At 38.9% G+C, this 25,791-nt stretch overlaps 1 protein-coding gene across 1 annotated transcript; it reads left to right on the forward strand.

Annotated features, from left to right (window-relative positions):
• Positions 1-4,841: 4,841 nt before the first annotated feature.
• Positions 4,842-7,886, forward strand: LOC140889529 (uncharacterized). Its single transcript, XM_073297244.1, has 4 exons — positions 4,842-5,084; positions 5,835-6,027; positions 7,012-7,076; positions 7,287-7,886. The coding sequence occupies exons 1-4, from the start codon at positions 4,842-4,844 to the stop codon at positions 7,884-7,886; spliced, it is 1,101 nt and encodes a 366-aa protein (XP_073153345.1).
• The last annotated feature ends 17,905 nt before the right edge of the window (positions 7,887-25,791 follow it).

Raw genomic sequence — 25,791 nt, forward strand, 5'->3', positions numbered from 1 at the left:
ACGGCTGCTTAATCCCTGACGTCGGAGGTATTTTTGTTGGACCCTTGATAGCCACATACAAATTTCTGGATTTCAGCACACTATTGTTTTTAATACTTTGCAATTTTTTGGGGCTTGTTTACGTGAAAAGGTTTAGTCCTTGTTTATGTGCTTGTTCTTATATATACATTTTAGTTTTTTTGGTTTCGCTGTTTCATATTCTTATATTGTGTTATCATTTAGGCCAATGGAGATTAGCAGCAAGAATCCTGTTGGTAGATTCAGAGAAGTAGTTCAAGTTCCGAAAAGGGTCAGTTTTACTTGTCTTTATTCGCATTCTGTTGTATTTCATTTGAGAAATACTCTAACCACAAAGAATTTTTATTCCCGATTTTGTGGATATAAAGTTTCTGAAATGTTGTTTTATTGCAGACCCAGAAGCTACTAGCTTGTAAAGTTTTAATATTGTTGCCTATCATTAGCAACAAATTTGAAAATCCATCTGGTGTGGCTATTGAGCATTGGCATGCTATACAACCTTATGCTTACCTTATACATGGATACTTGAACCATTTATGTTAATTTTGCTTGGATTGAACTTCAATCTTCTTGCGTATTTTCTTGATAAATATTACTCTCTCGTGTTCTAAGAGTTTTGGCATGAACATTGGGGAGTGAGTTTGAGCCTGTTGACTCTTTTGGTACATCTGAAATTTTGAATTTGTGATCGATTTATGGGCAATAATGAATATTTACATTCAAGGATGTCAATTTGCTAAGCTTTAACTTGAGAATGCTTCCATTCTGTCTGAAACTGCAATCATCTTTCTGAGGGTTCTAGAATGAGTAGATGTAAAAAGGGGTCCAAGGCTTTATGCATTTTTGTGAAGCTTGGAGGATAGCTTAATATTTTTTCATGCAGGGTGGGGGTAGCTTTGTATGGACTCTTGCTTGGGTAAATAACTAAATATTATCTAGGCTTTTTGGTTGAGGCTTGTCTTTTGCTTTTTAAGTTTTGATTGTACGAAGTTTTTCTTTCAACATAAACCCTTCGTCCGTAAACAGCAGCATATTGCCCACCCTTACTTGGATAAATATTCTCTAGGCAACATATGCTTTGTTTTTTGTTCATATGTTGGTTTCAATATTCATTTCATGCTTAGCCCAAGCAATCAGACATAGGACTTTCTCTCCAATTTGTTTATGGTTAAATTACTGCCTGATTATATGCAGGTGGTGTGTGACCCTCGTTTTGAATCACTATGTGGAAACCTGGATGTGGAAGGGTAAGCTTTTTTCTTCAGCCAGCCTCCTATTTCTTTTGTTTTCAATATGATGATTTCTCCTGTAACATTTTTTAATTTGGTCATCGATGACCGAACTTGGGAACGCTCGGGCCTATTATTTCCACATCCTTTAGAATTTTAAAATTAAAACTCTCCTTTTGTGTTTATTGTTTTTTCATGGACAGTAGCCTTGCATCTCTGAGTAGTGTGTGTTTAAGTTGAGAGGGAAACGGGTTTCTAAAAAAGATGGTACTTGCTGTTATCTGTGGTCTGCAAACTTAGGGAAAGTAACACAGCATGGTGTATCCTATTTTGACAGTCTTTCACGGACACTCTCCTGTGGTTGATTTCAAACATTTATTCTTGATGTGATGTGCAGGTTCAAGAAGAGATATAACTTTCTCTACGAGAATGAACTTCCGGATCACATTGCTCGGATTGTAAGTTCCTATTAAAGTAAACTGTGTTTTGTTTGGCTGTGCAAGTTCATTTGTCAATTATGTATCTCAAGTTCAAGATGACATGGGTTTTCTAGGTTAGTTATATTTATTCTGTCCATTCTAGGATAAAGAATTGAAGTTTGCTACAAAAAAGCATACCGAGAACGAAATTTTGGCCAAGCACAAGCAGAAAGAGAGGGAAGCTGCAAAGCAAGGGAAACAACCTTACTATCTGAAAAAGTGCAAGTTTTTTTATGTGCTCTCTGTACCTCAGTCACTCCCTATGTTTCTCCATTAATGATGCATATGTGTCAGCGTGCCCTAGAACACTTGTTGTCCTTCTCATAGCAATCAATAGTTCTCTCCTTTCTTGGTTGAGAGAGGAGAACAATCAACATGCTATGTTAGTTCTCCATTATAGAAATTGGTGAGAAAAAATTTGTGCATTGATTATGTCTCTTCAATAAAAGATGCATGCGCTTACTGTGGTGATTGCTGATAAGACATGGATAATGTTTCCTTCTGTTTCATGAACTTCATTTCACCTTCTGCCTATTCTCAAGTTTATTCTTCCTGTGTTGCACTTTGTAGAAGGAAAGAAAGTTATAATGATTGCTCAGTGTTTTTTAATTAATTCTGCAGGCATTCGTGCTTTGTATTCACTTCCATTTCTCAGAATTGGAATTGAACTTGGGCAATTGAAGCAGGCTGTCAGCTCTTTGTTCTTAAGTTAGATCCTTCAAAGACAACAGGAATTGGCGAGACTTTCCGATATGGGTGCATGTCCAAAATTTTGCCAGTATTTAGTTTAATAATTTTGGCATTTCTGCTATACAAGAGCGTTGGTTACTTCTCGATCTCAGGGGATCTTGCATGAAGTATGTTACTATAGGAACTTTATTTAACTTTATAGTTCAATCTAATATGATTGAATTAGAATTTTGAGTGACTTGTAATACTAAAAAATTGTATATTAAATTTTATTTATGAAATTTCAAATTTTGGTTTATTTATAATATTGAAATTTATATATTAATTTTTAATTTTTTTTGTTTTTTATTTGAGAAAAGACAACGCTTTTTAAACGTTGTCGTAGGTGGAAAAAACGTTGTCGTTACTAAAAAAGACAACGTTTAAAAAGCGTTGTTTTTTTCAAATATCACAACGCTTTTTATGTGTTGTCTTTGCTCAAAACGACAACGCTTTTTAAGCGTTGTCTTTGACCGCAGCCTTTTACAATATTGGCTACAACAACGCTTTTTTGTGACAAAGAAAACGTGGAAAAAGCGTTGTCGTTTTTAGATACGACAACGCTTAAAAAAGCGTTGTCTTTTCCAGAAACGACAACGCTTTTTCCACGTTGTCTTTGTGCGTGGTCTTTTACAACACTGGCTACGACAACGCTTTTTCAGAGACATTAACAACGCGGAAAAAGCGTTGTCTTTGGCCGTTTTTCTTGTAGAATTACAGGATAGGGTAAAACCCTACTACCAGACATCTCAAAAGAGATAGCTCAATATGCAAATGTATGCAACATAAAATCATGTCACATAAATCATGCAGTCACATAACACATTCATACTCATTCAGGATATCTCGAACAGTACTTTCGTACCTCAACTACTAGGCAAGCTCTACCAACTCTAAGTTCACGCCTATAGTCCGCACTATGCAACAAAAAGATACTAATATCATTAAAGTGCTCTAAAAGTCTTAACTAAGCTATTGCATAATCCTAAATATTTTTAGGAAGCAAAAGCTATACCTGCGTCCATCGTCAGCTCTTTGATGTTGATGCCCCCAGAACTTGGACACAACTCTGCTGCGACTCCCGAACGCCTTGCTGACCCCCGAACCAAGCCTAGGAAGGCTAGAACTACTAATATAAGCTTAAAAGGAAAGACAACTCACGGAATTGGCAAGGAAGGGTGAAAACTCGACCTTATATTTATAGGACACAATCGGAACCTCCGATGCAGCATCGGAGCTTCCGTAGTTGCTTATCTGCCATGCGGAAAAATCCTATTGGCTGGCTGTGGATAGGGGATATCGGAACTTCCGTTCTCGGTTGGAGCTTCCGTTGTCCCACACGTCATGGATGACGTAATACTATCGAAGCGTCCGTTGCACACAAGAGCTTCCGCTCGCCATCGGAGCTTTCGTTCCCTACAACAGAGCTTCCATTCTGCTCATGACTTGATTTTCTTATTTTTGCGTTGATTAACCCCTTAATCAACTGTAATAGGTTACGGGCTACTACAACGTAGCTAAGTACATTCTGTACAAAACGCTGGACAAGAACATGTTTAGAAAAATCAAGACTTGCTCAACTGCCAAAGAAATCTGGGAGAAACTTACTCAACTGTGTAAAAGAAATGATCAAACCAAAGAGAACAAACTCATTGTAGCCATTCAGAAGTTTGACAATGCCAAAATGAAACCAGGAGAAACCATGGCTGAGTTTGACGAAAGATTTAGCAATATTGTTTGTGAACTTATCTCTCTTCGTAAAATATATACTAATCGTGAAATTTCTTTGAAGGTTATTCAAGCACTGTCTAGAGAATGGGACGTCAAGACCATAACAACGAGAGAATCAAAAGATGTAAACAAACTAGAGCTTCACGACTTATTTGCAGATCTCAAAGCCTACTAGTTTGAACTCGGAATCAGAACAGAGGAATAACCAACTGCTCCAAATCCCACCAAGGAATTGAACTCAACTATATCACCTCAACCGACTGAGGAAGCATCAGCAAAGAAGTCAGCTGAGCAGATGAGTAGCGAAGCAATGTTACTCTTCATCAAAAAATTTTTTAAGTTTATGCATAAGAATAGAACAAAGTTTAACAAACCTTATTGCAAACAAGATCATACAAAAGATGATCCTGCGTGCTTTAACTGTGGCAAGAAAGGCCACTTCATTGCAGAATGCACTAAGCCCAAGAACAATGAGAAAAAGCAGCTCTATGAGAAGAAGAAAGGAAAAGAAGGAAGAAGAACATCCAGAAAGAAGAAAGAACAAAGGGTGTTAGTTGCCGATGAAGGAAAAAGCAAATAGGCAGAAACTGAGTCAAAGTCATCTGATACAGATAGCTCATCCGAACAAAGTGAAGAAGAGCAGGTTTAGTGCCTTATGGCTAACTCTCAAAATGAAGAAGATGATATCGAGGTATTTGACTTCAACTCTTCTGAATTTACACGAGAGAAACTTTGTAACTCTTCTGAATTTACACAAGAGAAACTCTCTCAAGCACTTAACGATATGGTTGTTGAGTATAAGAAGCTTTCTATTTCATTCGAGGAAGTGAAACAGAAAAGGCAAGTCTTATTGATAAGTCAACAGAATCTAGCAGTTTACAGCGAAAGGAACTTGACGGTCTAAAGACTAAGCTAAATCTGCTGGCAGCTGAGAATGATTATATGAAACGAGTATTCCAAGACACTTTGAATGAAAATCAGAAGTTACTTAAAACAATCAACTCTTGGAATAATGCTTCTACCTCGTTGGGTAAGATACATGAGAATAAAAAACAGGCAGGCGATAAAACAGGCCTTGGATATGGTTCAAATGAATGTATTCTTAGTGAGGAAAGTATTCAATTGTATTATAGTAGGAACAATCCTAATGCAATAAGATTTGTTCCATCTAGCACGATATATTAACATGATGAACCTGAGATCAATTGTGGACAGTCGATTTGTTATGAGAGCAAGGCTAAGCATAAAGGACTGGGATATGTGGAAACTCAGAATCCAAGGAAAGGAGATACATGGAGCGAATCTAGACTGAATGAACAAAGAAAGGGAAACCAATCTAAGTTTAAGTAGTCAAGATTTAAACCAAGTCAATCCAAGTACAGGAATCATCAGGTGACACCAAACCGGTACTTCAATTGCATGCCAGTTCAAAAATGGTACAGACTGAACAACAAAGATCAGAAGTTCAAACAGTACACAGTAAAATCTAGAACATGCACAAACACATATCACACACCTAGAACGACTCTCTTTTCAGATGCACATACGGGTAAAACCGTAAGGGTAATTCAGGTATGGGTCCCGAAAGGACTAATCCAATTCGGACCCAAATAGATAAGGGTACCATAGTTATATTTCTTTCTTGCAGGTACTTTCAGTAAAATCAGTCGAGAAGAATAATCCGATAGAAAAGACAACTTGGTATCTTGACAGTGGATGCTCCAGGCACATGACTGGAAATAAAGAACTATTATCCGAAATCATCCATTACAATGGACCTAAAATAATCTTTGGTGATAACTCAAATGGTAAGACCGTGGGTAAGGGTAAGATTACTCATGGTAATGTTGTTATTAACGACATATTGCTTGTTGATAATCTATGTTATAACCTGATCAGCATCAGTCAATTGTGTGATAATGATTACATTGTTGAATTTCACAAACACTCATGCACAATCAAATCTAATGACGGCAAAATTATGTTAACCGGACTAAGAGAACAAAACACATATAAGATAAATTGGCAATGTGAACAACTGTCAGTTCATACTTGTTTTGTTGCTCAAAGTGATAAGAACTGGTTGTGACATAAGCGGCTGAATCATTTGAATTTTAAGTCCATTAAACACCTGAGCAAAGATTATTTGGTTCTTATCCTACCCAAAGGGGATTTGAAAAAGAACAATGTATGTTCAGCCTGTCAGCAGGGCAAACAAGTGAGAGCAATTTTTAAAACAAAAGGTTGTATGTCTTCTTCTAAATGCTTAGACCTGTTGCACATGGATCTATTCGATCTTATACTAGTCAGGAGCTTATGGGGAATGAGGTACACTTTAGTTATTATAGACGATTACTCACGTTTTACCTGGGTAATCTTTTTATCTTCCAAATATCAAACAACTACTCATTTGATAAAACTTTTAAAACGTTTGAAAAATGAGAAACGTACTGGGATAGATCGGATCAGGAGTGATAGAGGTACAGAGTTTTTAAACAAAACCCTTGAATTCTATCTAGATGATCAGGGAATCAAACATTAGTTATTTGCTGCTCGGACACCACATCAAAATGAAATTGCTGAGAGGAGGAACCACACTCTAAAAGAAGCAGCCAGAACTATGATTGCTGATTCTAACGTCTCTCAAAGACTTTGGGCAGAGGTTATTAACAAAACATGTTATACTCAAAACAGATCTATGATTAACAAAAGACACAACAAGACACCATATGATATTTGGAATGGCACAAAACCCGATGTTTCATACTTCAAAATTTTTGGATGAAAGTGTTTTATCCATGACAATGATAAACATCGTTTAACAGCCTTTGATGCAAAATCAGACGAAGGCATATTCATTGGATATTCCTCTGTCAGTCGAGCTTATAGAGTATTCAACAATAAGTCACTGATAGTAGAGGAAACCATTCATGTTATTTTTTACGAAGCTACTATATTTGTAGATAAATCTCAAACAAGCATTAAAGATCTAGCAAACAGTCTAGAAAAAACCGTTCTAAATGATGAAAGTGATAGCGATGAACCCCCTATCAGAAACATTGAACCAGAATAAGTGATTACTCAACCTATTGAAGAACAGTTAGGTCAAGATCATGAAGAACGGAGGATCAAGGAAGAAATCATTGAACCAGATAACATTATAAAAAATGAGGACGATACTCCAAGAAATCAGGACAAAAATCCTCTTGGACCAAGTCTCCGATGGAGAAAAGATCATCCACCTGGGTTGGTCATCGGTAATCGTATAGCCCCTATGTGTAGTAGAAATCAAATGATTAATGAGTTATTGCATGCATCATTCATATCACAGTTAGAAACCAAACCTGTTGTTGAAGCATTACAAGACGCTAGCTGGATTGAAGCAATGCAGGAGGAAATAAATCAGTTCACAAGAAACAAAGTGTGGAATTTAGTCCCTCGACCGAACAATAAAAATATCATAGGCACCAGATGGGTGTTTCATAAAAAACTAGATGAGCATGGCACAGTGATAACAAATAAAGCTAGACTGGTTGCTCAAGGCTTCCGACAAGAAGAAGGCATTGATTTCGATGAATCATTCGCTCCAGTAGCAAGACTTGAAGATATCAGAATATTCCTTGCATATGCTGCTTATAAGAATTTCAAAGTCTATCAAATGGACGTAAAGTCAGCCTTCCTAAAAGGTCTACTCCAATAAGAATTCTATGTTGAACAACCACCAGGTTTTATCAACCTCTCGACTCCTGATTATGTATTTAAACTTGATAAAACTCTTTATGATTTAAAACAAGCATCAAGAGCCTGGTATGACACTTTATCACAGTTTCTATTGAATCATGACTTTGTAATTGGAACAGTCGATAAGACTCTTTTCAAGTTCATTAAAGGAAATCACATTCTGCTCGTTCAAATTTATGTAAACGATATTATATTTTGGATCAAATAATCCTCGCCTATGAGAAAAATTTTCTAAGTTGATGTAGGAGCAATTTGAAATGAGCATGATGGGCGAATTGAATTTCTTTCTCGGGCTACAAGTAAAACAGCTCGAAAATGGTATCTTCATAAACCAGACCAAATATACTAAGTAACTCATAAAGAAGTTTGGCATGGAGAATTGCTCAACAACATCTACTCCTATGAGTGCTTCTCTAAAGCTTGATAAAGATGAAGCAGGAGCACCGGTAGAGGTAACTATGTATCGAGGACTTATCGGTACATTAATTTACTTAACTGCTAGCAGACCTGATATTATATTTGCAGTATGCTTATGTGCAAGATTTGCAGCACCAAAACAATCTCATTATATTGCTGCTAAAAAGATTTTTAAATATCTTAAGGGTACTACAAACGTTAGTCTTTGGTACTCCAAAGACTCATAATTTAATATTGTTGGTTATTCAGATGCAGATTACGCAGGATACAAGATTGATAGGAAAAGCACTAGTGTATCTTGTCAATTTATGGGAGATAGACTTATTTAATTGTTTGGCAAGAAGCAAACATCAATTGCCACCTCTACAGTCGAAGAAGAATACTTAGCAGCTGGCACTTGTTGTGCACAAATACTGTGGATACAACAATAGATTTGAGACTATGGAATACAGTCAAGTGAAGCCCCCATCTTTTGTGATAACACTAGTGCAATTGCAATCACTCAAAATCCTGTAATGCACTCAAGAACAAAGAACATTGACGTACGACATCACTTCATAAGAGAGCACGTGCTGAAGAAAGAGATTCAAATTTTATATATATATATATATATATATATATATATATATATATATATATATCTAATGATCAACAAGCAGCCGAAATCTTCACTAAACCATTACCAGACGCTAAGTTTTCTTACTTTCAAAACATAGTTGGTTTAATAGAATTAGAATAAGATGAGAATAATTTTAAGGGGAACAGTGCATTTAATTACATAACACATGATTAAAACTATCATGCTCATGCACAATTCTTTTACATCATATTCCCTAAAAGCCTACTGAGTCTGACGATATGCTAAGCGAGCTGCAACTATTCTGCTCCTCATTTCGCGACTCCACTCAATCATCTAACGAGTAAGTGCGTCTTGACCATTGCAAACATCATCTTCAAAGCAGATGTTCTGCATCTCATCTCTCTCTACTAAAATCATCAAGAGTTTCAATGCAGGTTTTAGCATATCACGATTGCTTGAAGTTTGCAAGAGAAGTTTGCATCAAAGAAATCCCTCAGCATAACGCGGCTCCATGAGAGCTAAAACCGAAGGAATGTTGCGGCAAATTGTCTCCAATAAAAACCATATCCGCATATCTCTTGCTATTACTTGATTTCTATATCTGTTTTTCCTTATCTCGCACTCCAACTCATCCATATTGATATTTGAATTTTGATATTTTTCTTGAACTAACTTATTTTGTTGCGTGTTAAAGTATTTATAGGCAAGAAAAGCAGAAGCTAAAGGTAAAGAAGGTCAACAGTCACCTACACCGAATCGTCGATAATAACTCCAAAAGATATTCTACATCTCTGCTCATTACATCATTCCCATACTTAAGCTTAATATAGTGTGCTCATTTCTGCCTGACAAAGACTATTCATGGAGACACAAAAGTGTTGTACTCTCTATTTCCTTGTCTACTGAATCTCCCCACTCTAGCATCCAATTTGTCATATTATAAGGACTGGTTTCATCATGTTGATAATCAAAGAAGTACAAGCTTTCCAAGCTCATCTTCTCCTTATATAGCATCAATAGTATACAACCCGACGGCTTGAGTACATCTTGTTTGGAGTATGTTCCCAACTTTTGCCTGAACCGACGAGCCCTAGCAGAATATTTCAGGGATTCCTCAACAGAAAATGGAGGAGGATCAGGTGACATATGGTATACAAGGGATTGTACCTGATCATACACTTTTATCACCCTTGACAATACTCGATCTTGATAAACTTTCTTCTGAAATTCAAATATTTGAGCCTCCATTCAAAATTTCGTATTCAATTCATCAGATGTTATCCTTGCACTAACTTTGGTCTGATATTTATAAGCAGTGTTAGAGAAAAGATTAATGACGCCTAAGAACTCAAAGGTCATCATCATGTCACATCAGTAATTTATATATATTTTAATGGGAACTAGTTGAAACTGACGCTTTAAAGTAATTATGTTCTCTCATTAATAGTGTTCTATCATATCACATCAATGTCCCTTATCAGGACTCTGTGACCTATACCCGTTTCATCTTAATTAAATTAGACTGACTATATTTCTAGATTAATCATTAAAAATAACTGTTGGAGATTTTTTTTTGCACAGTCAGTCATGCACCAATCGTTAAGCAAGAATAAGGTAAGTGTTCAATTTTCATGAAAATTCATTGATTAATGTGAACTAACATCAGTCTTGCAGGAAAATTTAACAAGTTTCAGTTACATAAGAACCTTGAAGGCTAGTACTGCATTCGCTATATCCTTCTCCATTGCAAACTTCCATGCAAACATGAAGGTAATAAGCTCTCTAGTAGGAGAGCGAACAAAGCCAATATACTCCGACCGAATGAGCTCCAGTTCTTCAAGTTCTTTATTGAGCAAGATCCGATACACACCCTCAAAACTGAAGATCTTATCCAAACTAATGGACCCCAACACCTCCTCATAACACAACATCTAGTCAGCATAGTCACTAACAGAATCAAAAGAACTCGGTGGACGAACAACAGACAAATGGAGACACAACTCTTCTACTGCTTCCCATTCTGCTATGATTCGTTCAAACACTGTATTTTCATACTCTCGTATTAGAACTTGAGTTAACGCAGCGTTAAACTCGATGGCTAAATCTCCTCCAGGACCTGAAATTTTGATATTTATATATATGATTTTGTATAAACAATTGATGCCTTACTGATTTGTTGATCCCGTATTTATAGGAGTAACAAGGAAGGTGAAGGGTCGGCAGACATACATCTCACATGTTCCTTATCTACTGATATACTCAAAAATCACAGATCATAATTACAGGACCTGTCGGCGTATCTAAAATGCCACCCTACTATTTTTGACATCAATCATATACAGACATTGGAATTCGCGCTAACCGCCTTTCTCTTTATTATTATCTTTTGTACTTTCATATGCCGGTTATTTATCCATATTTTGCGCGCCAACTCAGATTTGTTTTTTTAATTCAAATTCAAATTAAATTTCAAATCCTGATGACGTGTACGTCACATCGCGGCTTTTTGCACACCTAACACAAACATATATGTTTTTTTAACATCCCAAGTATCAATACTATCATCTGAGATTACTACTCCTCCTTTTACGAATGCCCTAATCGTATCTCTTGATTTCATAAAACTTCAAAGATGTCGATCCAAAAGACATGCTTGAGAATCAACTTTGATGATGTTTAGTCGGTCAACAACTCCGAAATCTCTGAGGTCTTTTGCATGCTTGAAGCTTTTGGACTTCGCAAATTCCTTGGTTCTTGCTCTACTGTCAACTACGATCTAGTAAAAGAATTCTTTGATTCCGCACAGCTCAACCATGGGAGCATCAACTGCAACATCCAGAACCGACGCCTTGAATCTAATCAACACTTTTTCGGAGAAAAATTTGCTTTGCCCACCAATGGTTTGATAAAATGCGCCGATTTACCTTATGAAAATGCCGCTCATTGGGCAGCCCAGTTTACTTTGGATGGCACACCCATCAAGGTCAATGGACTCAAAGAAATCTTGAAGCCAGCGTATCACCTGTTAGCCAAAATAGTTGCCAAATCACTTCTTGTCAAAGAAGGTTCTTACGACAAGATCACTCTTGAAAAATTTAAGTATATGGTCTCTATTGCTTCTCAGTTGAACTTCAATTGGTCGTCCATACTGTACTCCACACTTTGTGAAATGATTAGATGCAAAGGTTAATCCGAAGGCTTCACACTATAGATATGTCACATTCTTGGCACTTTAGGTGTTGAATTCTTTACATTGGCTCAATACGGTCACGATTCCCATGTTCTTACAAAGAACAAAGTGACATCCGACCAGTTGAGAGAAATCAAGCAAGAAATTGGCGCAGAACAACTGAAAGATGCTGCTGGCACATTAATACTTTACAAGAAGCGTTCTCAAACTAGCAGAAGCATTGTGCACAATGACTCCGATGCAGATGATGATACTAGTGACAATTCCCCGCTAGTTCAGGTTTTCGACGGCATCTCTCCCTCTCCAAAGAAGAAAGAGGTTCCCAAACCATCTCAACCGAAGCCTAAAAGGATAAAGCTGTTGTCAACTGTACACACTCCAACATCTCTAGTTAAAGACTCATCTACCGATGTTGCTATATCGGTGATTCCAGTTATCTCTTCGACAGCTGATGGATGTACTTCTCAAAATAATTTGCCTACATCCATCGCTCCAGCTCTATAGTCTTTAAAGCTGATACCTAAAGTAACTGACATCTCTACAGTTACAATTACTCCAATCTCGGTCGCCACAATCACAAAAACTACTTCCTCGATCGAGAAAGTTCTTACTTGTACTGCTCCGTTCATCAGCTCTCAGGCTCATCCTTCTAAAGGCATAACTCTCGCCGAGCCATCACTTCAAAAACCTGGAATCAACCCCCTTACTGATCTTTCAGGCAAAGGCAAAATCACCTTTGTGCCTCCACTTAAAGCTCCGTCTGTTGCAAAAATGGAAGTAATGCTCATTATTATTGGTATTCTCAGAGTAGTCCGATTGCGGCTCAAGGAATTTGATGAATGGTTCAACTAACGAACAACGATCTCATATTCTGAAATTTTGAACGAGAACAAGTTAGAATATCTCGCCAAAGTAGAAGATGAAATGTTTGTTCTTACGGCCACTTTGTTGGAAAACTGGCGAGTTCCCAGACCAATTACGATTGATACCCGGTGCAGCGGAAGTTTAAAAAATTTTCTCATGGAACGATTCCATGGTGTGGGTATCAACCATACAACGATTGAATTATTGTGTGTGTAAAATTTAAATAACAATTAAATAAATTTTACCTCAAATCTCGCAACGAGATTAATGGACACCAACAGAACAATTCTGCTCTTGTTGTCTCTCCCTGGAACCGATGAACGCCTTCAATCAGGTCCACGAACAGAGGTTTAATCCCTCTGATAGATTGCACTAGAAAATCTATCAGAAGTTTTCTGCGAAGAGAATACACGAATTTGATTCGTTATTCCTTACTGCGATTCAAAATCACAGACCGGAATTTTCTCGGGCAGAGGGAGGGAGAGGCGGCCGAAAACGTTTTTGAGAGGGGCTAGGGTTTCGAAAATCCTGTCTCAAAATTATGACCTGTTGTGTGTAATTTCTGTACTGAAATAACTTATTTATAATGCAGGCCAATAACACCTTAGGGCCCATTAGTCATAAGCTGGGGCCCGACAAGCAAAGCCCACTCGTTCAGAAATTAATATAAAATTCATCATGACTCCGATTGATGAAACGATTTCACCAATGTGCACAGAAACCATTTCTGCACGTTTTAAAGTCAAAATAAATTTTCCTGAATCCGAATTCAGTGGTTTCCAAAAATGTCCATCCCTATGTCATTTTAGGAAATCCTACTCCCTTACTCTTATTTAAGAAGTCCAACTCCTTAGTTCATTAAATTTAACTCTTTAAATTTAACTATCTCAACGGGGATTAAAACTCCATTACACTGTGTGACCCTCAATGGTTCAGGGATACAGCTAGCCGTGGGCTCACAACTCCTTGTGACTCGGAACAACACTTTCCGACTTGCCCAACGAATCATGGTAAAGCGCCTAGCAACATCGCCCCATGATTCCCTAGGTATCACTGATAGTGCCTACAAGAACCAGTAGATTTTGGTTAGCGTACAGTACGGTCCCTTCATCCATATATCCCGATCGAATCAACAACCATTGGTATATCGAGAGTCGCTCAAGATTCGATAACTATGCAATGCATCTTGAAGATCAAATTAGTGGCATCGCATGTGCTACTAAGAAACCATTTCTTAAATCACATCAAGTACTCTGGCCAGAGATTTGTCACACTAATATCTCCTCAGATCGCATAGGATATCCACACTCGCAAGTATGTGGTGAATCCTTGACAACAATGCATTGACTCCTATATGTGTCGTAACTGTACCCAATCTCGACACCTGATGACCCCCTCAGAGTCGGTAAACGAGTCAAAGCACAGTACTAGCATATAGAGTCTCCATGATGTTTCAAGTCGTAAGGACTAATGGTGTACAACCAAAACCGCGGACTTTATCCACTCGATAAGTGATAACCACTTGGAAAGTCCGGATAGGGTAGTTCGACTATTCATCCTATGAATATCCATTTGCATGCTTCGAACATCTCCATGTTCCCTACCAATGAAACGTGGTACTCCGCATCGCAAATGCTAGTCTCAAACTCGAGCGATCCTTATCCTTATTATCGGACGGCTCAATCGACTAGGAACGGTTTTAGAATATACAGTGACTATAAGATGTATTTCATGATAGACATCTCCATGTTCTACCACATCTTACATACACTATAGTATATTCAAGGTCTTTATCAAAACAACAATAGTATATCACAATATAACAATATGAAGTAATATAAAGTCATTGCCATAAAAGTGTAAATAATATTAAACAAAAGATTGTTTATACAAAGAGTCAACAAAGCCCATAGCCACACAGTTGGCTCACTGGGCACCCACTCTTACAATCTCCCACTTGCCCTATAGCCAACTAGTCATACTACGTAGACCCATTGCTTCGCGATGTTTGTCAAACAATGGTCCTGGCAAAGGCTTAGTAAGTGGATCAGCGATATTGTCTGCAGAGGCCACTCGTTCGACACTGATGTCTCCTCTTTCCACAATCTCCCGGATTATGTGGTATTTCCTCAGTACGTGTTTGGATCTTTGATGAGACCTTGGTTCCTTTGCTTGAGCAACGGCACCCGTGTTGTCGCAGTACACCGGGACTGGACCAACAAATTCAGGAATGACGCCCAACTCTTGGACGAAATTCCTCATCCAAACGGCCTCTTTAGCAGCAGCTGATGCTGCAATGTATTCAGCCTCAGTGGTGGAATCCGCTGTGGTGTCCTGCTTGGAACTCTTCCAAGAGACAGCACCGCCATTGAGCATGAACACAAATCCAGAGGTTGACTTCGAGTCATCCACATCACTTTGGAAGCTAGAGTCGGTATAGCCTTCCAGTTTGAGTTCTCGTCCTCCATAAACCATGAACATATTCTTAGTCCTTCGCAAGTACTTAAGAATGTCCTTCACGGCTTTCCAATGCATCTGACCAGGATTAGACTGATATCTGCTCGTGACACTCAGAGCAAATGCTACATCCGGTCTGGTAGATATCATCCCATACATGATACTACCTATAGCTGACGCATATGGTACATGTGTCATATTCTCTATCTCTGCTTCAGTCTTGGGACACATAGACTTGGATAGAGAAACTCCATGACACATGGGTAGATGTCCTCTCTTGGACCCATCCATTGAAAACCGTTTCAATATGGTATCGATGTAGGTTGATTGAGTGAGTCCTATCATTCTCTTAGATCTATCCCTATAGATCTGTATCCCAAGAATGTAGGATGCCTCACCCAAATCCTTCATCGAAAATCTACCTGATAACCATATCTTTGTTGACTGCAACATCCCTACATCATTCCCAATGAGTAGGATGTCATCAACATAAAGTACTAAGAATGTTACCGCATCCTTAACTACTTTCTTGTACACGCAAGGTTCCTCGGGTTCTTGATGAAACCAAAATCTTTTATTGTTTCATCAAATTTATGGTTCCAACTTCTTGATGCTTGTTTTAGACCATAAATTGATCTCTGAAGCTTGCATACCTTATGCTCGCTTCCCATGGATGTGAACCCCTCAGGCTGCTTCATATAGATTTCTTCCTTAATGTCTCCATTAAGAAAAGCAGTCTTCACATCCATCTGCCATATCTCATAGTCATACCATGCAGCTATGGCAATTAGGATTCTTATGGACTTGAACATTGCGACTGGTGAAAAGGTTTCATCATAGTCAACTCCTTGCCTTTGAGTATAACCTTTCGCCACCAATCGCGCCTTGTAAGTCAATATCTTACCATCAGGCCCAAGCTTTCTTTTGTAGATCCATTTACACCCTATTGGAAAAATTCCATCGGGAGGATCTACTAAAGACCAGACTTGGTTAGTATGCATCGAATCCAATTCAGACTGCATAGCTTCAAGCCATAAATTCGAATCCGCATCAGAAATTGCTTCCTTGAAGCTTCTTGGATCACATCCAATGTCGGGTTCATCTTGACCCTCTTCAAGAAGAAGACCATATCGAACTGGAGGTCTAGAAGTCCTCTCGGATCTTCTAGGTGCAGGCGTGTCCAGCAATGGTTCCTGAGGTGTGGGATCGTTATTTTGTATTTCGGGTTCTTCTCGAACTTCTTCGAGTTCCATCATCTCGCCTTTCTTATCCAATAAGAACTCCTTCTCCAAGAAGGTGGCATTCCGTGAAACAAACACCTTTGTTTCAGCAGGATAATAGAAATAATATCCGATTGAATTCTTCGGATACCCCACAAAATAACACAAGCTGGATCGACTATCCAACTTATCTCCCACTGTCCGCTTCACGTAAGCAGGACATCCCCAAATCCTCAAGTACGAATACTTAGGAGCTTTGCCATTCCATAACTCGTATGGTGTTTTGTCCACTGCTTTAGTGTGGACGTTATTCAACAACAATACCGCCGTTTCAAGCGCATAGCCCCAAAACGAAGGTGGAAGCTCAGTGAAGCTCATCATGGATCGAACCATGTCCAACAAAGTTCGATTACGACGCTCCGATACACCATTAAGCTGTGGTGTCATAGGAGGAGTCCACTGAGAGAGAATCCCATTCTCTTTTAGATAGTCCAAAAACTCGGTACTCAAGTATTCTCCACCTCGATCCGATCGAAGTGCTTTAATACTTTTACCTAGCTTGTTTTCTACTTCAGCCTTGAATTCTTTGAACTTTTCAAATGCTTCAGACTTATATTTCATTAAATATAAATACCCATACCTTGAATAATCGTCAGTAAAGGTAATGAAGTAGGTGTGGCCATATTGAGTCCCTACTCTAAATGGTCCACAAACATCTGTATGGATCAAATCCAACAGATTTTGACTACGCTCAGGTTTCCCCTTAAAAGGAGATTTAGTCATTTTCCCTTTTAGGCAGGATTCACAAGTAGGTAGAGAGTTAATATCAGACATATCAAACATGCCCTCTCCCACTAGCTTGTTCATCCTCCTTGAGGAAATATGACCTAGCCTAGCGTGCCAAAGGTTTGCCGGGTTTTGACTATCGATTTTCCTTTTGTTTGTTGTAGCCGGTTTATCAAAATAATTAATTGGAACGTCTTTTAGTTTTAAATTGTATAGATCGTTTTCAAGTTGTCCATTTCCAATTAAACATTCATTCTTGTAAATATTGCAAATCCCATTCACAAAATTACAAGAATAACCATCTCTATCAAGCATAGAAATAGAAATAATGTTTTTAATTAAATCTGGCACAAATAAAACATCTCTCAACAATAATTTAAAACCATTCTGCAAAATCAAACAAACATCTCCAATGGCCGTAGCTTCAACTCTGGAACCATTCCCGAGCCTTAGCTGGGTCTCACCCATTCTAAGCCTGCGACTTCTTGTCATCACCTGCAAATCATTGCAAATGTGAGATCCACATCCGGTATCCAATACCCAAGAAGTTGTATTAAGTGACATGTTTATTTCGATATAGAACATACCCTTTGCAGTTCCTAACTGCTCAAGATACTCCTTGCAGTTGCGCTTCCAATGACCCGGCTTCTTGCAGTAATGGCAAACATCCTTGGATTTTCCATTGTTTGAAGCCTTTGTCTTTTGCTTCTTCTCGGGTTCCACTTTCTTGGGTGGGGCAGAACGTTTCTTGCCCTTCATACTTGGCCCCTTCTTAGCAGAAGATGAGGAGCCCACCAAGAAAGCTGGCTTATCCTTCTTAAGTGTGGATTCATATGTAACGAGCATATTGACCATCTCTTCAAGGGTGGCCTCTATCTTGTTCATATTAAAATTTATCACGAATCCATCAAATGAAGAAGGAAGAGATAGAAGTAGCAAGTCCACATTGAGTTCATGCTCCAACACCAAATCAAGGGTCGCTAACTTCTGTATGAGCCAAATCACTCGTACCCCATGATCACGGACCGAAGTCCCTTCACGCATGCGGCACGTCATCAACTCCTTAACAGTAGCGAACCTTTCAGCCCTCGACTGAGCCCCAAAAAGTTCCTTGAGTTGCGTGTGAATGTCAGCAGCATTCACCGTGTCCTCAAATCGCCTCTGGAGTTCATCAGACATCGAGGCTTGCATATAGCATTTGGTCTTGATGTCATGGTCACACCATGCATCAAGTTTGGCCAATTCCTCCGGACTTATGTCAGCTGGTGCTTCCTTCGGAGGTGCTTTCTCTAACACGTAGAGCATTTTCTCCGAAGTTAAGACAATCTTCAACTTCCGGAACCATTCCGTATAGTTGGCGCCAGTCAGCTTGTTTTGTTCGAGGATCGAGAATAAAGGATTTCGCGAATTCATTGTATGAAATACTGAAAAGGAAAAACAGACATATATCAATGATTGTTTAACAATTTACTAAGACATAAAATAGGCGAATTTAATTTTATGAATCTCACTCCCACTATTTTAACGATTTCACCACCCTCTAGTGAAAACGGGAAACTTTTTCCTTAGTGAGAACATGGAGTCCAATTGACAAACTTATGGTCCCGAATAATATCAGCCAACCATAATTCTCAAAAGGTAGAGCCCAATTGCTTCCAAAGCAACCCCCATGTATTTACCTCATGTCCAATAAGGGCCCAATAATATGACGCCGTTTAAAGTGACATGTCAAGATGACCCATCAATATTAAGTTGTGATGGACGGTCGCCATGTGGATCCCCCAATAATATGAGCCGATCCCATGGGAGTTCCACCCAACTTACAACATTTGTCGATCCAATGTACAGCTTTCCGACGGACGTGCCCCCCCAATAATATGAGCCGGACCGTATCCGCGGGTAGCATTACATACATTGACCGTTGATGGAAGGTAGGAACATTTAAACAATATTTAAATTTCCTTTATTTATCTTGATATAAATTTTAAATCATATTTAAAATGAGGGATTTTATTTATAAAAATATTTGTCTCATCATATTTAATTTATTGCATGCATTGCCGGATTCACGCAATTTATGTCTAAACATGCATACAATCATAATATCACATATTATATAGGATGATCGATTCCATTTCTAATTGACCCGTGGTTGCCAATCACGGGTCTTAGTCCAATCCTAGGTAATATGCAGTATGCAAATGCAATCCTATTACATATGCTTCCAATTTACATTTCTTCAGTCTTCATTGTCTGCTGGGCCCACCATCTTCAAATCTTGATCTCCCACTAAATCTAATGTATTTACAATAAATAACAATGACAAGTAGGGGATACATTTTTAGGGGGTGGGAACGGGCTATAAACCAAGCCCACTTTTATTACATATGACATTCATATCGGGCCATAAACCAGGCCCATTAATAAAACCAACAACAATAAAGACAAAATGTAAATTCCTAACATACACCTACAAAATTGGTCATGGCAATCGATCATCCTTATCCAATAACATTTAATTCAAAATTAATTTATTGGATAACATGCTGTGGCAATTCAAATTTAAACAAGATAAAATCATATTTTATATATAAAATCACATTTCACATATAAAATCATATTTTATCTCCATATCAAATAAAATCATATTTTATCTATAAAATCCAATTTTACAAATAAAATCATATTTTACTCAATATATCATAAGATCATATCTTATCATCAATTGTACCAAAATAATTGATTTCAAAATTCAATTTACGGATAAAATATTAAAATTTTCCAAAAATTCAAATTTATCCAAAATCAATTTTAAAATTTACGGACTCGAACAATTCGATCCGAAATCTCGTGAACCAATCAAAAACAATTTTTGACCGGACCAAAAATAAAATTTTAACATATTAAAATTAATTTTTAATAAAATATTAATTTTTCCCGCGGGCCACCCGGGACACTCCCGGGTTGGCCCGCACCCGGGGCGCGGGCCGGGGCAGCCCGGCTGCCCCCTTAGGGCAGCAACGCTTGCTGCCCTGGCGGCGCCTGGCGCCGCCGCCCTGGGCGGCGCCGTGCGCCCCTTTGGGCGGCGCCGTGCGCCGCCCCTGGGGGCAGCGACCATCGCTGCCCCTTCCGGGCAGCGATCCAATCGCTGCCCGGGTTTCGCCCCCGGAAAAAAAAAAAAAATTTTTATTAAAAATATTTATTTTGTTTCAAAAACCGAGACTCAAAAATTTTGTACAATTGATTAATTCAATCGATTGATCTGAGCAACCTGGCTCTGATACCACTGTTGGAAAACTGGCGAGTTCCCAGACCAATTACGATTGATACCCGGTGCAGCGGAAGTTTAAAAAATTTTCTCATGGAACGATTCCATGGTGTGGGTATCAACCATACAACGATTGAATTATTGTGTGTGTAAAATTTAAATAACAATTAAATAAATTTTACCTCAAATCTCGCAACGAGATTAATGGACACCAACAGAACAATTCTGCTCTTGTTGTCTCTCCCTGGAACCGATGAACGCCTTCAATCAGGTCCACGAACAGAGGTTTAATCCCTCTGATAGATTGCACTAGAAAATCTATCAGAAGTTTTCTGCGAAGAGAATACACGAATTTGATTCGTTATTCCTTACTGCGATTCAAAATCACAGACCGGAATTTTCTCGGGCAGAGGGAGGGAGAGGCGGCCGAAAACGTTTTTGAGAGGGGCTAGGGTTTCGAAAATCCTGTCTCAAAATTATGACCTGTTGTGTGTAATTTCTGTACTGAAATAACTTATTTATAATGCAGGCCACTAACACCTTAGGGCCCATTAGTCATAAGCTGGGGCCCGACAAGCAAAGCCCACTCGTTCAGAAATTAATATAAAATTCATCATGACTCCGATTGATGAAACGATTTCACCAATGTGCACAGAAACCATTTCTGCACGTTTTAAAGTCAAAATAAATTTTCCTGAATCCGAATTCAGTGGTTTCCAAAAATGTCCATCCCTATGTCATTTTAGGAAATCCTACTCCCTTACTCTTATTTAAGAAGTCCAACTCCTTAGTTCATTAAATTTAACTCTTTAAATTTAACTATCTCAACGGGGATTAAAACTCCATTACACTGTGTGACCCTCAATGGTTCAGGGATACAGCTAGCCGTGGGCTCACAACTCCTTGTGACTCGGAACAACACTTTCCGACTTGCCCAACGAATCATGGTAAAGCGCCTAGCAACATCGCCCCATGATTCCCTAGGTATCACTGATAGTGCCTACAAGAACCAGTAGATTTTGGTTAGCGTACAGTACGGTCCCTTCATCCATATATCCCGATCGAATCAACAACCATTGGTATATCGAGAGTCGCTCAAGATTCGATAACTATGCAATGCATCTTGAAGATCAAATTAGTGACATCGCATGTGCTACTAAGAAACCATTTCTTAAATCACATCAAGTACTCTGGCCAGAGATTTGTCACACTAATATCTCCTCAGATCGCATAGGATATCCACACTCGCAAGTATGTGGTGAATCCTTGACAACAATGCATTGACTCCTATATGTGTCGTAACTGTACCCAATCTCGACACCTGATGACCCCCTCAGAGTCGGTAAACGAGTCAAAGCACAGTACTAGCATATAGAGTCTCCATGATGTTTCAAGTCGTAAGGACTAATGGTGTACAACCAAAACCGCGGACTTTATCCACTCGATAAGTGATAACCACTTGGAAAGTCCGGATAGGGTAGTTCGACTATTCATCCTATGAATATCCATTTGCATGCTTCGAACATCTCCATGTTCCCTACCAATGAAACGTGGTACTCCGCATCGCAAATGCTAGTCTCAAACTCGAGCGATCCTTATCCTTATTATCGGACGGCTCAATCGACTAGGAACGGTTTTAGAATATACAGTGACTATAAGATGTATTTCATGATAGACATCTCCATGTTCTACCACATCTTACATACACTATAGTATATTCAAGGTCTTTATCAAAACAACAATAGTATATCACAATATAACAATATGAAGTAATATAAAGTCATTGCCATAAAAGTGTAAATAATATTAAACAAAAGATTGTTTATACAAAGAGTCAACAAAGCCCATAGCCACACAGTTGGCTCACTGGGCACCCACTCTTACACACTTCTCATCTTGACACAGCTCTCAGCAGATTCAAATTGGTTGATTTACAACTTCGTGATAGCCCCGCTATATTCTCTCTCAAAGAGAACGGGATTTTCAACCCATGAGAAAAACTGCCAAAGACGACTGTGAAGTTATCTTACGTCTCAAACAGTCCGTAGACGTTATGGGTACTTTTCTCGGTGAATATCGGTTGAAACACTACATTCCTCAACCAACAAATGAATACATTCCAATGTACCTTCAAGAAGTTAAGGCTATGTTACCTATCATGGACTCTCACAATGAATCAAATCAACATGATCTCATCTTCACAGCTGAAGAACAGGAATTTATTGCAGCACAAGATGAATCTCCATCTTCTTACTCAAAAATTGCCTCCACATCCGAGGAACCTATGGCATCATGTCATCCTGATCTTTCACAATCAAGACCAACCGAACAGAGACCACCAGAGCTGCTACTAATGAATTCCTACCTGAGATTCCACTCACTTATGTTTCAGAAGTCTTGAAGTCCTTATCCGATTTTGAAGTATCTCAGCCAACATCTTCTCCTCAGGAGACCCAGTCTTCTGACTCTTCACCCAAAACAACTATTGAAGAAGTTCCTTCTACCGTTCCTTCTGATCAGGCCGACAGGACATTCAACATCACCGTGACAACACCAACTGCTGAGAACATCATTTCATAACCTGTTAGAACCCGTGCTGATACTCAAGCAGTTACCATCAATGCCTCAGACGCTGAAGACATCAGCATCACCACCAAACCAGCTTCAGTCTCTCTCGTTGCAATGGAATCTCCTGACTATGATCTGGAAAGTATCATTGAGAATCTTTGTTCTACAATGCAGAGCCTTAGCAACCGTATTCAAGGATAAGATGCTGGAATTGCAAGCTCTCGATCTGCTATTATGTCTCGCCTAAATGGACTATCCTCTGAGATCAGTCGATGTGTCACTGAATTAAAGAACTACAAAGAACAAAACCTTCACGCTATGGAAACAGTTGCAGACAAAGTCTTATAGACTGTTCGTCATACAAATGAGCATACCACTTCAAATATTTTGGTTCTGCAAGCTGATCTAACCGCTCACATTGACTCCCGCATTGACTCATTTCAAGCCACCGTAGGTGCTCAAATTGGAGAAATTATCTCTCATCTCAATCGTATTGATGTCAAAAAGGGGGGAAGGGTCCAGAAAATCAGTTGATACAGAATGACAGAAGCAAGAGGTTCCACAACAAAGGCAATAATCGGTGCAACAGGTAAAATTTTCTTATCTCAGCAACGTAGGTGCAATAGAATTTTATTGTGTTGTTAATATTGCCTATAACATTTATGTATCAATGCAATTCATCTTTGCAATGAATTAATTTCCTCTTGTCGCTTGCTATGATTTTCCGGGCTTAGGTTTTGTCATCACCAAAAAGGGGGAAATTGTTTAATCCTGATTTTTGGTGATATCAAAACAATATATCATTATTATAGTATAGCCGCCTTTCCTAAGTAAAACAGGAACCGACAGATGTCTACCGACTGGCAGATATCAGCTAACAACTGGCGTTCACATATCAGCTGATCTTCAAACATCAACCGATCTCTTGTATCAGAATATATGTCAACCAAAGTACAAGACCGATATTCAAACAGTCTCTAACGTACACTTGACAAGATGACTTAAATGCGAAAGGACAAGCATTTAAGAAGCTAACCGATAAAGCTTCGATAGCCATAAATGGAATTTAATGTGAAGACACATTTAATGGACATTAAAGCAACTGCATTTTATATTCCTCCAAAATCTAAAAAAACGTAACTAATTAATTGATTTATGAATTAATGATAGACATTAACAAAAATACATTATTCAGAAGCTCCTCTATGCAGTATGATAAAACACTGCGTATGTAGTGACTCGTACCATGATCACCTACTAATCAGAAGCTTAAACATGCATTTAACTTAATCAAATAAAATATCAGAAATAACAGTGGAAACTTAAACAATAATAAAAATATTGTTTACAACCATATCGAATAAAACCAGTGTATTAACCCAAATACAACAGAAACAAAAGCTTAGACAATAACCCTGCTGGTCCTCCATCGCCTAAGCTCTCCTGAACCCACCCGCATCGTCCAGCCGCAGACCTGCCCCATGGAATAGGGTGTCCAGATACAACAAAGTACGGGACGTGAGCATGATAAGCTCAATATGAGAGTATGAGTATACGGTGTTATGTGTGCATGTATGCAAGTGAACTGGGTACCAATACTCTCAGGTCAAGAAACAAGCTCATAGACCGGGCCCAGGGTATATAGCACGATGCGCCGTCGCATCAAGAGGTGGCTCATATACCCAGTGGATAATGGTGACCTGATACTAGTACATGTGTCCAACCATAAGGTGACCTGACACAAGACTTACGTATCCAACCATCCACAAACTCATAGGGTGAGCGTACTACTACAGGATACCTCTAAGGTAAAAGCTCAATATGCTCATGTATGCAACATACAGTCATGACATGTTGTATATAAAGGCATATAAAACATGCAATCACATAATACATGCATACTCAATCTGGATATCTCGAATAATACTTCTATACCTCATACACTAGGCTAGCTAGACCAGCACTATGTCCAAGCCTACAGTCCGCACTACAATGAAAAGTACTCATCCATTACCACTTTATTCTAAAAGCCTTAACTACGCTATAGCATACTCCCTATTTACTATAAGGAGCCAGAGCTATAGTTGCGTCCGTCGTCAGCCCACTGATGACGATTGCCCCAGAACTTGGGCACCACTCCACTGTAACCCTGGAGCGTCTCGCCAACCTCCGGACCAAGCCTAGGAAGGTCGGAAACACACCTAAAAGCTCCTAGAATGCTCTAAAATCGAGAGAGAAAGAAAATGATTTGGTGTGAAAAATGAGGCTCTCGGATGGCCTATTTATAGGCCACGATCGGAAGCTCCGATCGTAGGATCGGAAGCTCCGATCTCCACCTGCAGCTACATGTTCAATCCTCAAAGACACTTGGCACTGGACAGGAACGGAAGCTCCAAACAGGGATCAGAAGCTACTAACTGATCGGAAGCTCCTAAAGAGGATCGGAAGCTACTAACTGATCGGAAGCTCCGAACAGGGATCGGAAGCTCCGATCGCACCGCTTCTTTCGAACTA

The sequence above is a fragment of the Henckelia pumila genome, chromosome 3, assembly GCF_033568475.1.
Source record: "Henckelia pumila isolate YLH828 chromosome 3, ASM3356847v2, whole genome shotgun sequence".
In the NCBI taxonomy this organism is placed as follows: Eukaryota; Viridiplantae; Streptophyta; class Magnoliopsida; order Lamiales; family Gesneriaceae; genus Henckelia; species Henckelia pumila.